Source organism: Podarcis tiliguerta, assembly GCF_965153285.1.
Source record: "Podarcis tiliguerta genome assembly, chromosome: 11".
Taxonomy (NCBI): domain Eukaryota; kingdom Metazoa; phylum Chordata; class Lepidosauria; order Squamata; family Lacertidae; genus Podarcis; species Podarcis tiliguerta.
The window spans coordinates 22,136,171-22,152,838 of record NC_139544.1 but is presented as its reverse complement, the minus strand read 5'-3'; the positions used below and the strand labels follow the sequence as shown (position 1 = coordinate 22,152,838).

The 16,668-nt window shown below is 42.1% G+C and overlaps 1 protein-coding gene across 1 annotated transcript; it reads left to right on the top strand.

The window, feature by feature from the left end:
• The first annotated feature begins 223 nt into the window (after window positions 1–223).
• SLC25A46 (solute carrier family 25 member 46) lies at window positions 224–15,759 on the top strand. Its single transcript, XM_083404223.1, has 8 exons — window positions 224–588; window positions 2,336–2,378; window positions 6,174–6,231; window positions 6,823–6,900; window positions 7,514–7,614; window positions 10,036–10,092; window positions 11,588–11,645; window positions 14,415–15,759. Exons 1-8 carry the CDS (start codon window positions 351–353, stop codon window positions 14,991–14,993), a joined length of 1,212 nt encoding a protein of 403 aa, XP_083260349.1. The 5' UTR covers window positions 224–350; the 3' UTR covers window positions 14,994–15,759.
• Window positions 15,760–16,668: the final 909 nt, after the last annotated feature.

Sequence of the window (16,668 nt, the reverse complement as noted above, 5' to 3'; positions counted from 1 at the left end):
TAATATTGTCCGGTGGATTTAAAAACAGCTTTTCCCAGTAAATATGGAGAATATAGGAACAACGAAACGCTCTATAATTTTCTTATCTCTAGGTTACCAAGGAAGCGGGCTGGCAAAACGAGCCACGCCCCCCAATAACATCAGACTAAGGGGGAGGGAACCCGTCCGCGTCACATGACCCGCCATGGAGACGAGTATGCTTCAGGGCGGCGGGGTTTGCTTCCGGTTAGCACCGGAAGTGAAGCCTGAAGGGGGAACTTGAGGGCGCAGCGGCGAGCTCTTCCCTGTTGTTGCTGTCAAAACCTCTTGACGTTCCTGGGTCTCCCGGCTCTCTCCTCGCTTGTGGCCCGATGCATCCGCGGCGCCCCGAGGGCTTCGACGGCCTGGGCTACCGGGGCGGCCGAGAGGAGCCGGGGGGCTTCGTGGCCAAGCCGGACCTCGGCCACTGGGTCAGCAGCCCGCCTGACATCCCCGGCAGCCGCAACCTCCACTGGGGGGAGAAGACCCCGCAGTTCGCCGCAGGGACCCCGCTGGGGGCGGCGGGCTTCAACGAGGACTCTTACGCGGGGAGCGTGGCCGCCGGCTCCGGTGCGTATAACGGGGAGAAGGAGAGGCACGCGCCGGTTAGACGCGGCCTGGGCCCCAAAACCAAGGGGGCCAGGAGAGCCCAGCATCTTCCGTGGGTCGCATATATTTTTGCTTCCCACGCTGGATGTCCCCCCCTCCCCCCCAAAAAAAATCGCCTTTTCTGCTTGCAAAAGGCCACGGTTGCAAAGGCCAACGTGCAGATTCTTACGCTCCTATACGTTTTTGTTCGCCTGCAGTACAGGCAAATTCCCTTCTTTCTGGCAAATTTTGGGCCCGCAACAGTTTGGTGCTCTGCATTCTTTGGAGTGCGGACTGTTCCGAGGGTACTGGATTGCAAGTGAAGCTCTTCCTAGCGTGATGAGCCAGAGGCATGCTTAGTACTGTAGGCTTTTTCATTTTCTTCCTCCTTACGGTTGGTTCATACTGTATTTAGATTTGGAGTTTTTAAAGCAATCAGTGTGAGTCCCAGAACAAGTGTTCTCCTAACCTGTTGTTCACTAAGAGCTCAGGATGTTGTACAATCCTTCCCTTTACCCAATTTTTGCAAGCCAGTCTCTCTAGAACCAGTTTTTCTTAAGTAGTACGTGTTCCTTTTTTACTCTCTAGAAAAAATAGTGCCTGTTAGGAAAACATTAGCAATCTATAATTGGCGCTCTCTCTCTATATATATAAAATCAGCAATAACAATATATTCTCCACCCCGCCCAAATGCTGCTCAGAAAAGCAGCTAGTCCACTGACTTACCTATAGTTTTCCTCTGGGTGATACAGCAGTGGGGGTTGGGCCCACCTGTGATTTGTCCCCTGTAGGCCCAATATTTCTTGCCACACAGGCTAGATAGAGAATGACAATGAGATGAGGAGGTAGAGGCTCTGAAGTCTTTGCATAATCACTCACCCCACACCTCTCAGTGGTGCAACCACAAAGAACTAGGCAAGTGGTAGTTGTAAGAAGAAGCTGTTGCTGCTTCTTCTTGCTTATAGACACCTTTCTGTTTGGGAAGCTGGGTAAAGGTACTGTGATCTTGGCAGCTGTCCAGCAGTGTTGACCCTATGATGCTAGGTCTATTTATATCTCTATTTATGTCTCCAATCAGGAAATGTTGGCCCAAGGTCACCAAATAAGGATCATGGCTCAGTGAGTTGTAATTAAGCAAATGTATGTCCCAAATTTGTCACAGACTAGAACAAATTATACGGATGTGGGTGGCGCTGTGGTCTAAACCACTGAGCCTAGGGCTTGCCGATTGGAAGGTCAGCGGTTCGTATCCCCGTAATGGGGTGAGCTCCCGTTGCTCGGTCCCAGCTCCTGCCAACCTAGCAGTTCAAAAGCACATCAGAGTGCAAGTAGATAAATAGGTACTGCTCCGGTGGGAAGGTAAATGGCATTTCTGTGCGCTGTTCTGGTTTCACCAGAAGCGGCTTAGTCATGCTGGCCACATGACCCAGAAAAACTGTCTGCAGACAAATGTCGGCTCCCTCAGCCAGTAAAGCAAGATAAGCACTGCAACTCCAGAGTCATTCGCAACTGGACTTAACTGTCAGCGGTCCTTTATTTTTTTGGAACAAATTATATTAGCTTACTTGAGAAATTTAAGGCAATCAGTTATTCATTTATTATATTTTGTAAATATCTATGTGTGTATTTGTGCCTTTACCAGGCTAATGCAAATTTTGGATAGGGTCCTTCTCCCTGTGTTTTGTTATGTAGCTGATTAAAACTAACAGTTGTTTGTGTTGTCTTTCAGAACAGTTGAATAGATTTGCAGGCTTTGGGATTGGCTTGGCAAGGTAATATCACAATTATGTAATTCATAGCATTTTTAATATACACAAAACTACTTTTTCCAAATCCATATCTCTGTATGTGTGTTAAGGTGGCACATGCAACTAAATGCTTTAATATTTTCATTCAGCGTAAGCAGAGTTTTCTACCACCTTTCAAAAATGAATTCATTACAATATTTATATACTTTCCAGAGTGGTTTACAAGCAAGTAACAAATACTGTAATACAAAGGCAATATCAGTAACATCCAGTTATCAAACTCAGTAGCCATCGAAAGAGTTCAGCCAAAAGGTAACTTTTTAAAAAAGGTGTTGCAGCTCTTACAAGAAAAAAAGGTATGGGGTAGTTGTCCTAACCTGTACTGAAAGAAAATTCCATAACTTGGAAGTAAAACATCTCTATTCTGAGCTATCACTATTTACACTTCTTATAAAGGAAGCAAAGCCTTACAACTTGTTCATGTCAGACAAGTGGGCTTATATAGGAGGTGGGGAGAGTAATTATCATATGAGGGTTTCAGTAAGGCTTTATAAATGAAAGCCAGTGCATTGAAATGAGTACAGAAGCAAATTTGTAGCCTGATCACAAAAGATTAAACAATTATAACTTAGTCTTTAAGGTGCCACAAGACTTTGTTCGGAACTGGAGGAAGCTCACTTTCCTGAAAAGCATTAAAGGCTTTCTGTTCCACAAGCAACAGACTTTAATGGACAGAGTTCCTTTTGCTTTTACAGGGAGGGTAGAACAAAATGATCCAAGCAGTAGTGACATGCAGTTGAATCTGATGCTTGCGGTTTAGAATCTCCCCTAGTGACTGTGTCTAAGTCAGACCAAATGTGAGCAACTTTTATTAGCAAAGCATCTGGCAGAGGCATTGCAGTGAACCACTGTTGGCTTACATTCCAGAGACTCTACCCTAGGGCTTAATTGACCTTTCTCAATTCAATGGAGGGTGAGAAAAAAGTTATTTGCTGCCACTGCCACCACCACCTCCTCATAGGCCTGCAAATGAGCTTTATGGTGCACTCAGACAGATTTAGCATAAGTTTTCTGCCACGATTCTCAAGTTGCCTCCCCATGAGCTTCCCCTAACTAAACTTGACAGCTGTATGAAGCACAAGGACAGAAAGTTGCAATGTTATATAACTCTATTTCTTTAGTGGTATAGCTCTAAATAAAGCCAGAATTTTCTGTACAAACAAGAACAGTATCGTTCATTTGAAACGCAGTTACAAAGGACCCAGTATATTGGTCCGATAGAACTGTGACACAGAATCCTTTCATTGTATGGGGATTTTTGGTTATTTGGTGAATAAAACTCGGGAGAATTCCCTCTTTGGCAAAGCTTGGCAAACCAAGCACTCTGAGGTGGGCCTTTCCAGTTGCCCACTATCATTGTGGCTGTTTAAACTGCTTCTCCTTGAAGATTCTACTATTACCTTAAGGGAAAGTAGCTCCTCCCCCTTAAAGTGTGCTGCCTAGCAACGAGCATCAGGTAACACAAGATGTTTTGATCCCTACTGGTCAAGGCATTCCGCAGGTCTTGGTTCTTCTCAGGGGCAGGGGTGACTGATGAAGCTTCGGCAACGGATCCTAATGTAAAATGTCTGCTCTCCAGGCCTTAAATGTTTCCTGCCAATTTGTTTGTTTCCTCTTTATAACTTATTGCATAACTGCTGCAGGCTGCATGGGAAATGAATGTGTCGCGTCATCAGAACCTTCTCTAGGTCCAGGCTCAAGCCACATGTATCTGTCAGATTTGGGTTCTGCATAGTAAATATTTGGGACTCGGGTGGCGCTGTGGGTTAAACCACAAAGCCTAGGACTTGCCGATCAGAAGGTCGGCGGTTTGAATCCCCACGACAGGGAGAGCTCCCGTTGCTCACTCCCTGCTCCTGCCAACCTAGCAGTTCGAAAGCACGTCAAAGTGCAAGTAGATAAATAGATACCACTCTGGCAGGAAGGTAAACGGTGTTTCCGTGCGCTGCTCTGGTTCGCCAGAAGCGGCTTAGTCATGCTGGCCACATGACCCGGAAGCTGAACGCCGGCTCCCTCGGCCAATAAAGCGAGATGAGCGCTGCAACCCCAGAGTCGTACACGACTGGACCTAATGGTCAGGGGTCCCTTTACCTTTATAGTAAATATTGTGAAGACTTGGCTCTACTGTTTGGCTTCTGTACTAAATAGCTGCTACAGCAGCAGAGCTATGTGTTAGGGTGTGCTGCTTGGTGTTCAGGTTATAACAGTGGCAAGGAGAGCTTTTTATGAGCTTCATGAACTCATGCCCTTCCTCTCAGATAAGGATCTGGCCACCACTATCCAAGCACTGTTAACTTCCTGTCTAAATTACTGCAACTAAATGCACCACATTGAAGATGTGGAAATGGATTGAAAGCTTAATCTAATGCAGAATTATGTGGTTTATCTTATTGATAAGACTGGGCTATATAGGGAGCTCCAACTTTCTTGCATTTGCTGCCTATTTGCTTCTAGACCCAATTCAAGGTGTTGGTGATCTTTTCTAAAGTCCTGAATAACCTGAGTTCAGCATACCTTGGTATGGAGAAAGAGGCATGCTTTGCCCTTTGCCCCCAAAAGATGTATGAAGAAGGGAAAAGTCCTTTCCCATCCATGCTCCACACAGTGGAATTAATTGCCAAGGAAGCCCACCTAGTCATGCCTTTAATTTGTCTTCCACCAGCTTTTTACAACTTTCTATCAAAAGGTTTTTGCTGACGTTGGGTAGAATTATATAGTCTAGCAGTTCTGTTTTGTTGCTCGTATTGCTGCTGTTGGATGTGCTGCTGCCTTTACTATTTTCCTTCCCCCTTGCCTATTACCCCGGCCAGATGCAAGGATTATTATTATTATTATTATTATTATTATTATTATTCAGACACATACGTTTTTATTTCTGTTTTGATCAATGGAATGCTTTAAATGAGGTTTTAGGCTGTTTAAATTTCTGCTTAAGTATCATTCATGACTTATTGTATCAGTGTTGTTATAAGTTGTCTCAGTTGCTTGGGCAGCTCATAGATGCTAATTATAAAAAGCTGTGAGTGAACTTGGAGGGTTGGATCCAGACTTGCCAGGAACAGAACTCTGCTAACTTGACCCTTCTTTTGGTAGAAAGCGGGAGGCTCCTTTCCATGGTTTGCCCTGCAGCCTCCTATAGCCCCCTGAAAATCTATTTTGGAGGATTGTGGGACCCTCTGGAACACCATGGGAGATAGCACTGTGGACTAGAGGAGGAAGGGAAATTTAGCAAAGATCTCCTCTTGTTTCTCCATCAGGCCACTGGTTCAAAATCCCTTCCATGAATGAAAGGGCAAGTCTACATCCAACCTCATGAGATCTGAGTGATTTCAAGATATTCTGTAAAGTTTATCTTTTTAGTTCTTGCTATTATACAAATTATTCTGATAGATAGCCACATTGCTTTAGAGTACTAAAGCATTTTAATAATATTTTGTAACTTAATAACACTTCAGAGTTATGTTGATTACTAAAAGAAGATAATAATACTTGTTTCGTGTGCCATCTCAATTGTCTTTTCCGCATCTGTTGAAGACTTGCTTCTTTTGACAAGCTAAGTAGAGATCCCAGTTGGTATCTGTACTGAATTTAAAATTATTTTTTATATACATAGTGGTTTTTATATATGCAGTTGTTTCATGTATGTTTTATTGTATTGTGAAATTGCTTTGAGGTGCTTCATAGGGAGCGGTTCATAAATGAAATAAATAGTAATAAGTGGGAGAAACTTCTGTGTTTAACATAATTGTTTTTCCAAAGTTTGTTTACAGAAAATGTGCTGGCTCATCCTTGCATTGTTCTGCGTCGACAGTGCCAGGTAAGTTGTTGTGAGTTGCTCTCTCAAATGTGTCTTGTTGGCCTCACTTGGGCTGCAGTCCTAAGCATATGCTTCTGTGAGTAAGCACCATTGAACAGAAATGGGATTTACTGCCAAGTAAACATGGATAGGCTTGTGCTTTTAGTATCCAACTAAGTTCTACTCACAGTAGACCTAATGAAATTATTGGGACTACATTTGTCATATGCACTAATTTCAATGGATCTGTCTGGTGTATGACTACCTTTGGATACAGCCCATTTAATTTTAATGTCACAGAAAATACTGGATTTGATTGGCTAACTAGTGGCTCTCCAAATGTGGACTCCAACTCCTGCCAGTGGGCAAGGATAATGGGATTTACGGTCCAACATGTTACCCTCTCCTGGATTAGACACTTCCTTCAAGTTGCAGTTAAAATATGATATTTGGATAGCACTTCAGCATGGATTGTATTTGAGTGATCCTGTAAGTCTTTAGGAAAACAATTGAGATAGTGTTGTGGAGTCATTTACAATATGTTATTATAACATGTTAATTATACCAGTTACAAATGTTTGTGATTGTATGTACGTATGTTTGTTTTTGCAGGTTAATTACCATGCCAGGAATTATCATCTCACTCCATTTACAATTGTCAACATTATGTATAGCATCAATAAGGCCCAGGTAGGTATTTGGTGTCTACAGATTTGTTTAAAGAGAAATTAAATAAAACTACCAGTTATATGGACGCAGGTGGTGCTATGAGTTAAACCACAGAGCCTAGGACTTGTCGATCAGAAGGTCGGCGGTTCGAATCCCCGCGACGGGGTGAGCTCCCTTTGCTCAGTCCCTGCTCCTGCCAACCTAGCAGTTTGAAAGCACATCAAAGTGCAAGTAGATAAATAGGTACCGCTCCAGCGGGAAGGTAAACGGCCTTTCCCTGCGCTGCTCTGGTTCGCCAGAAGTGGCTTAGTCATGCTGGCCACATGACCTGGAAGCTGTACGCCGGCTCCCTCGGCCAATAAAGCGAGATGAGCGCCGCAACCCCAGAGTCGGTCACGACTGAACCTAATGGTCAGGGGTCCCTTTACCTTTACCTTTTTACCAGTTATATACTACTTTAAGTCTGATTCTTACCCCTGTCCCCCAAATGCAGTTGGCCAGTATAAAAATATGGCAGATAATGAATGCAGATACGCATAGAAGTCACTGTATAGAAATACTAGTTGCAGGAAAACATCAAATACTGGGTTAGATTATGTAGATATTTTCTTCAAACTATCATTTTAAATTTCAGGGGCCCAGAGCTCTTTGGAAAGGAATGGGGAGCACTTTCATTGTTCAAGGCATAACCCTTGGAGCAGAGGGCATCATCAGTGAATTCACACCCTTGCCCAGGTAATTCTCATTTTTCTCTTACGCTAAGTAAAAACAGTATTTGTCCATCATATCTCTTTGGGATAGTCTCAGAAGTTGATTGCATCAGTTTAAATTAAAACTCAATGGGCCACATTGCAGTCAGTTCCCACCTTCATGCTTCCAATAAGCATCTGTCTGGCCACTGCGAGAATGACATGTTGGACTAGAAGGGCCTCTGGCCTGATCAAGCAGCTCTCTTTTTATGTTCTTAATGTCATGCAAGTGGACTTCCACTCACACAGCAGCCTTTTCCTTCCTCTCTTCCCTCAGCAACCCCCTTTCTGCTCCAGGCAGTATTTGTTCCAACCCTCTGGAAGGCGCACAGTTCTGCCAATGGTATCTGTTCTACTAATGGACAGACACCAATGGATTTCATCCACCCACCTTAGGTCTGACCAATTGCTGCAATGTTTGCCTTAGTAGAACTGTACAGCGGAATATCCTTAGTTTTGCACCAAGAACGTGGCATTGCAATTCTGTTTAAAGTCTTAGGTTTCCAAGAACATATAAAAGCTGGCTTGAATTAGTCCTATTATGGCAGATCTGAATGGCCAGAGGTGACGATATCTTATACTTGGGAATATCCCTGCAATAATAGTAGAACCTCCTTGTAGAATTACAGAAGGCATTGTTGAAAATAGTGGCATAAAGAGCAGGAAAGGAAATGAGCATGATGACATGGATGAGATCAACAGCCAAGAAGCTGTGGGATACGTTTGCCATTAGTAAATATGGGTCTATAGAAGATGGTTGCTGAAGAGCCCCAAAATTAGACTATGATGTCTTCAGTAGACCCATTATCTGGTCCCAATCCTGAGAGTAAGCTCCAGGAATTTAGTGGAGCTGACTTTCGAACAGGCACGGTTAGGATTGCACTGTAAACTGATGTGTGTACCTCTTTAAGAAACTGGATATATTTCTGGTGGGGTTTTAATTGTATAAACAGTAACTGAGTCTTCCTGTGAATTAGAGCTCTTTTTAAACACTTGCTTTCCTCTTCTATTGGAAGCTAAATACACCTCAAGAGTATCAGATGCTCCCTATGTTTCCAGTTTGAAGACTATTTGACCTTGAGCAGCTGATACCATTTCTTAGTAGGTTGTTTGTTTCTGTTGGCCAGTGTCTCTTCCAGTTAAGATGAGCTGTTTTCGCTGTTAAGTAGATACAAGCTGATTACTGTATGTGTCATTCAAAGAGTAAGCTTGTTATCTTGGCAGTAGCATTTTGAAATCCAGGAGCAAGCCCAAAGTAAAGTAACTCTTTTAGCGAAAGTAGAGATCCAAGTCTGCTGCCTTTTTGCTACTGAAATAACAGAATGGAAATTGGCATTACAAACTATGTAAAGCATTTGTGAGTGTGAGCTTCGCTGTATAGGAGAGTCACTACTTGGATCTGCATGACCTCAAGGAACGTAAAGCAATATTTAAAATGTTAGTAGTTAATAAAGGAAGACTCATTGACATGCTGATTATTGCAAAATGAATGAAAATAAGTCAATACAATAAAAACATTGCATTAAAAAAAATTCTGATAGCCGTAAGATGCAGTCATTGCACTGTTCTATAGTTGTTAATTTACTAGATTGGGTTTAAATGAATCCTAGGTAGGAAGCTATAAAACTCTTCAAAAAGGTATAAATGCCTGTTACCACTGATAGGTAATGAAATATCCTTTCAGAGGTTTGCTCAAAGCATTTTCTGTTACACTGCACCCCAGTCACAGTTGCCCAGCTAATTATAAGGATCTACACATTTTGTCTTTAGATCGTACCTGGTGCTAACACTGATAGTGTGCTAAAAATCTATGGAATCTGTATTAATAGTTTTGGTGTCATTCAAAACTGTTAAAAATTACTTATGGAACAAAATCACTATATTACAAAAGTTTAAATTTAATAAAGTTCTTAGGTTCTGTAGCCTGTCGTGATGCAACTTGAAAAAGGCACAGAAACAGGTTCTTCTGTTCCCTTCTTTTTTTTATTAAAGATTTCCTTCTTTTGCCGGGAAATGTTCTGTACATGCAGTGGCTTTCCTATATGCAGTGTAATCTCTGATGTAGAAATGCATAGCATAGCACTGTTCAGGCAGAGCTTTGTAGGCACAGGTGTCTCTGAAAGCCTGTAGATTATGAGCACTCTCCAACCCTGCACAAACAACTTTGCCTTCACCCCTGCACCCTCTGGAACAGATTTTTGCCATTGCACAGGGAGGGCTGCCGGCAGGAGAAGAGAAGAATATCCGTCACATGAGCAGAAGTCTGTTCCGCAAGCAGACTGTTGCTTTTGTGTGCTGCCTGTTGTGCAAGTCACTTCACCATAAGATATAAAGGAGTGACCGGTATGTATGCCTTGAATTTTGGTTAGTAACCATTTATTGCCAATTACTACTTTCTTTTTTGTAGAGAACTTTCATATAAGTGGAGTCCCAAGCAGATAGGAGGACATCTTATGCTGAAAGGGTACGTACCTGTGTTAAATTTACTCCCAATTTTTTTTTAGTACAGAAGGATGTTGTTATACTACTTGAAAAAAGAACCAAGAGCAACTTAATAGTGCAAATATGCAAAAAAAAATTTATTCAGCAATATGGCAATAACTTTTTTTTTAGCAATCTGAAGTGTGTCAACTGCAAACTGAAATATATATAAAAAAATAAAAAATTGTCCAGTAGCACCTTTGAGACCAACTAAGTTTGTTCTTGGTATAAGCTTTCGTGTGCATGCACACTTCTTCAGATACACTGAAACAGAAGTCACCAGACCCTTATATATAGTGGGACGGTGGGGTTTTTCTCAGGAGGGTAGTAGGAGATGGGTGATTGACTCAGTGGGTATGGTAAACCTGTTGACGACTGTTAATGACTGTAATTAGTCCTACAGGAAAAAGGAAGGGATAGTATGCAGATGATTAGCATACCTGAATCTACAACTTCAAATTGAGTTAAATTTTAGGACTCTCAAATCGCCTAATCTTTATATATGTAAGCATTATCATGTGTCTCCATCTTGCTCCGAGGAGTACATCTAAGGAGATTGCTGCATTAATGTCTAGAAATGAGGCCTTTGGAATTGAACTGTCATTTCTGTAAGACTCCCACTAATGAATTTGAACAGAAATATCATACCAATGGTTTTGTAGAATGTGACCTACAGTCATACCTCCTGTTGCGTTTGTTTCAGGTTAAATCTTTTCAGGTTGCATCCTGCGATGACCCAGAAGTAACGGAACGGGTTACTTTCGGGTTTCGCTGCTTGCGCATGCACAGACGCTCAAAATGACATCACACGCATGCGCAGAAGCAGTGAATCGTGACCCGCGTAGGCGTGGGTTGCGTTCTGCTCAGGTTGCGAACGGGGCTCCAGAATGGATCCCATTCGTAACCAGAGGTACCACTGTATTTCACTTGATATGCATATTGAGAAGTAATGCCATAAGAATTAATCTTGGATGTGGATTCATCTTACCATTAGGAGGATTTTAACAGCACCTTCCCCCACCTAAGCCAAATAATTTAAATCTTAGAAACAGGGCTAAACTGATTTAAATTAAAGGCTTAGTTTAGATCATGGGTAGGCCAACTAAGGCCCGGGGGCTGGATCTGGCCCAATCACCTTCTCAATCCGGCCCACGGATGGTCCGGGAATAAGCGTGTTTTTACATGAGTAGAATGTGTCCTTTTATTTAAAATGCATCTCTGGGTTATTTGTGGGGCCTTCCTGGTGTTTTTACATGAGTAGAATGTGTGCTTTTATTTAAAATGCATCTCTGGGTTATTTGTGGGGCATAGGAATTTGTTCTCTTTTTTTCCAAAATATAGTCCAGTCCCCCACAAGGTCTGAGGGGACAATGGACCAGCCCCTTGCTGAAAAAAATTGCTGACCCCTGGTTTAGATGGACTGTTGACAGTAGCAAAAAACCATTATCAAAATGATAAGTGTCTGTGCTTTCCTCTAGGCTGACTTGCTTGATAGCAATGCCTTTTTATTCTGCAAGTCTGATTGAAACAGTACAGGTAAGCTAAATGCTTTTTGTCTGCTGTCAGGTAACATTATTTGGGGAATCAGAGGTGAAAGTATCCTAGCATCAGCTGGCCTGAGCTTTGGTATTCTGTCTTTATTTGCATTGTCCCTGGAAGAAGAGAGATTCTGCTTTATTAAAAGTATTTGATACACAGCAATATCATGTTTTGTATTACTAGTTATTTTTAAATTCACAGCAAATAATTCCTACCTCTCAAGAGCTGATTTCAGCTAATTTCTTTAAATGGGTTTATTTGGATCTGGAAAATCCAACACAAAGGTTTTTAGCAGGTGCCAAAAGCTGTATCAATGGGCAGGGAATGACATCTGAACTGTATGGTGAGGGAAACTCTCTTAATGTATTGAACTACCTGTCAAATTTGATTGGGCTTGCACGTTTCATCGCTCAGCAAGTTTATTTTCTAGTTTACTGCTTTTCAGTTTGTGCCATTCCAAGCCACTTGGTGGCGCACCAGTTACTTCGAAGTTCTTTGGCTTGGGGGTTTGAAGAATATAGGATGAAATTGAGCAGCTGATTTGATTCATTTCTGTGTTCAATTAACCACAGTAGTGCAGCTCTCTGTGTGTGTCCTCGTGCTTTCAAAATATCCTTTGAGGTTTTCACCTGCATATTTTGAAAAATCACCTTCCCTGTTACTACAACGTGAAATTAAAAACCTGCACATGCTTATTTCTTTCTGCTTTGTGTTCTCTTAAATGAGGAATGAAATGGCTCTTGGTATCATAAGAAATGCTTGCGATCAGGATCGGAGCTCAGGACACCAAGAACTGTGCAACTTGTTCTACATGCTCTATCTTTTCTGCAGCCCCCTGTGCCACATGGAAAACTCCTATTGGTTTTAAAAATAGCCCTTCATGTGGCATGGTGTTGTTTGATAAATGCCCATAGCCTCTTTAGATGCACAGAACTAGTTGTCGAGTTCTTGGGATCCTGACCATGGATTTTAAGAATTATTAATACTGGTGAATTTCTGTTTGTGTTTTGTACAGCCGCGGGGACGCGGGTGGTGCTGTGGGTTAAACCACAGAGCCTAGGACTTGCCGATTAGAAGGTTGGCAGTTTGAATCCCCGTGACGGGGTGAGCTCCCGTTACTCGGTCCCTGCTCCTGCCAACCTAGCAGTTCGAAAGCACATCAAAGTGCAAGTAGATAAATAGGTATCGCTCCGGCGGGAAGGTAAACGGCGTTTCCATGCACTGCTCTGGTTCACCAGAAGCAGCTCAGTCATGTTGGCCACATGACCAGGAAGCTGTTCGCCGGCTCCCTCGGCCAATAAAGCGAGATGAGCACCGCAACCCCAGAGTCGGTCACGACTGGACCTAATGGTCAGGGGTCCCTTTACCTTTACCTTAGAGTTCAAGAAACCCTTTGTTCGTTTTTTAAAAATAGCAAAGGAAGCTAGTGGGTGGAAACAGCCCTCCCCTCCCCTCTCTCCCTTCCTTTTCCAAAATGGGTGTGATATCTTTTAGAGGCATAATGTCAACTTGGTGGGAATAGCTTCAAACCGCTACTTTCCTTTTCCATTTAGCAAAGATATAATTGGAAACACCTACTAACGTATTGTCAAATCCCCAAAGGTTTTCAAGAAAATGTTTGTTCATACTGTTTCCAATGACCTAAATTGTCTGGGATCTAATTTGCTCTGTACAATACACATATGGAGAGGTTAGAGTGTATCTGTATATTTATGTGTGAGTGAGATAAGGGAGTGTGGTTATGCACTGCCTCAGCTTCAGGATCTGTTGTTCCAGTGAGCACTCAGGGCTGATTTCCTTAAGAATGGATAGGTTTGATCTTCTTGCAGTCTATGGGACTCTCAAGGTCTCTTCCAGCACCATAATTCAAAAGCATCAATTCTTCGGCCATCAGCCTTCTTTATGGTCCAGCTCTCACTTCCATGCATCACTGCTGGGAAAACCATAGCTTTAACTATATGGACCTTTGTTGGCAAGGTGATGTCTCTGCTTTTTAAGGTGCTGTCTAGACTTGTTCGGTCGGTCCAAATCTTAACCACCATGTCTAGGGTGTGTGCTGGTGGGAGGTAAGTGTTAATACAGAAAAATGGGCCTCCTGCCACTGCACTAAACTGTAGTGGCAAGAAATACAGTGGTGCCCTGCAAGACGAATGCCTCGCAAGACGGAAAACCCGCTAGACGAAAGGGTTTTCCGTTTTGGAGGTGCTTCGCAGGACGAATTTCTCTATGGGCTTGCTTCGCAAGACGAAAATGTCTTGCGATTCTTGCGATTTTTTTTCGCTCCCCACCCCCTTTTTCTAAGGCACTAAGCTGCTAATAGCCTTTTAGCAGCTAATCCGCTAATCCCTTAAGCCTTTAATAGCCGCTAATAGCCGCTAAACCGCTAATAGCGCTAATCCGCTAATGGGCTTGCTTTGCAAGACGAAAAAACCGCTAGACGAAGAGACTCACGGAATGGATTCTTTTCATCTTGCGAGGCACCACTGTATTCATAAAGGAGATCCTACTCTACAACACTAATTTTCCCAGCCAGATCCAGTGAGGTAAAGGTGGTCAGTCCCCCACTCGCTTGTCCTTTTTGATGCCTCTTGCTGCAGGGAGGCTATGCTGAGAGTATCCCTGTAAATGTGGGTTATGATCCTGTTGCTGATGCTGGTTATGCATAATTTGTTTATAAGTAAAAAAAAATTAAAAATGGCAACAGTCACAACTTCTGGATGTTTATTCATTGGAAATACTGTGGTGCTTTTTCTTTTCTTTTTACAGAGCGAAATCATTCGGGATAATCCTGGGATTTTGGATTGTCTGAAAGAGGGCATAGGCAGAGCAATGGGCTTTGGGGTGCCCCATAGCAAGCGGCTCCTCCCTCTCCTGGCCCTGGCCTTTCCGACTGTTCTACACGGAGTTCTTCATTATGTGATCAGTTCCCTTGTTCAAAAGTTAGTCCTGCTCCTCCTCAAGAAAGAGAATTCCCCCAGCCTTCCAGCTGAGAACTCGAGTTCTGTGCAAAGCATGCTGGATGCTTATTTCCCGGAACTTATTGCCAGCTTTGCCGCCAGCCTTTGCGCTGATGTGATGCTCTACCCTCTGGAGACAGTTTTGCACCGTCTTCATATCCAAGGGACTCGCACCATCATTGACAATACGGACCTGGGATACGAAGTCCTCCCCATCAATACCCAGTACGAAGGAATGAGAGACTGTATCAATACCATAAAGCGCGAGGAAGGAATATTGGGGTTTTACAAAGGGTTTGGGGCTGTCGTTGTACAGTACACCTTACACGTTGCTGTTCTCCAGTTCACTAAAATTCTTTACTCGACGCTGCTCCAGAATGTCTCTTAGAAGGTGATGGGTGTGGCCGCTCAAAAGTCCACGTATTCAGGCAGTAGGTCAGCAAGTGAAAGCTGCGAGTTTAGAATCTACAGTAATGGTTTTCTCCTTGCCAGCCACCTAGAATGTTCCTGTGTAAATAGATGTGCGTCGTCCCAGGCCCTTTATGAAATACTTAATCAGAGAGAGAGAGAGGGAAATGAAGCATGGAAGTCTATACAGGCCAGGGCTTTTCAATATTGAAATGTAAATAAACTATTGCAACATCTTTTGTAAATCTGTATCTGCTGTGTAGAGTGTGATTTTCCGATTGCTGATAAATCCTGCACAAACTCAGTTTGAAATGAAAGATAGCTGTGATCTTGTTCTTAAAGTCTTGTCACTTCTCAAAGGGACTTGCACTGAGGACTGTGTGCCTTTGCTTCTGTCCGTAGAATTATTTTGACTACATTTGAATGCTCTCAAAAACCAATGAACTTGGACAACTCTGTTGAAGGGTTTTGCCATATAACTGCTGTAACAAGGATTAAAATTGCTATGGTTACGAATGTGAATGTAGAAGTGGTTGCTATTCCATTTTTTCTACACCGTATTCTTGTTGATTTACAAATGTGACAATGAGGCTAATGGTAATGAAAAGTGTGAAGAATCTAAAATATTATAAGCAGTTTATAAATACATTGCCTGACCACTACTAGGCAGACACCATAAGAACACTTGAAAACAAATTCCATGGAAGTCTGATGGATTTTATTTTAAATAAATGTGTTCTAAATAAGATATGTCTTATCCCAAGATATGTTTTATTATTATTTTCTATGTTAGCACAATCATGGCCCTAATTAGATCATGTTTTCAAATACCAGTCAAAAGTATTTTATTTTATTTTATTGCTATGGCTCGTAATAATAAATAAAGATTATTCTGATTCTAGTATAATAAAAAAGCTTGCCTTTTAACATTGCTCATCCCCTGCTCCCCAAAGAGTGAAGTTCTTTCAAAAGAATTTTGGCTGAAATCTGCCTGTCTTATCAGTCAGTGTCCTCTCCACTTGTGACGTCAGCTTTTTAATCTTTGCTTAATTATTCTTCCGGAAAAGGTGGTTGTAGTTGCAAAGCAGCACTCTGTTGCTTGTCAACATAATATACCACCACTAAACTTAAAACTTTGGCTTTGTTAAAAACCGATTCCAATCATTAAATGTTTTATTTTGCTTTGATAATGGAAGTATTTAGAAGGATGTTTCAAATGCACTAGCATGCTGAAAACAAGTTCTGAAAAGTTCTTGCTTACCTCATAAATTAACAAGTGGTTATTAGAGCATTGGTATAGCTGTATGAATCTAGTAAATGTGCAAATTTAGGCTATGTATAAATGTTCTTATTTAATAGAAAGCAATTGTTGCATACACATTGAACTGTTCTGACACACATGAAAATAGCACTGAAAGAAAGCATTTCTGCTCACTGTTAGCAAACATTTGGGGGTGTCTTAAGCCCTTGGATGTTAGGATTGAAGACAGAGGAAAACCTCAGCTGTTCTGCATCTGGACTGTTTGGCAGAACAAAGCAAATACTGCAAACAAATTACCTAAAAAGAAGAATTTTAGGGGGGAATTGACTTTTAAATGTATGTTGTAGATGTAATATCTTCATGCTTTTAAAGGGATCTTGAATGCTTTTAAAGG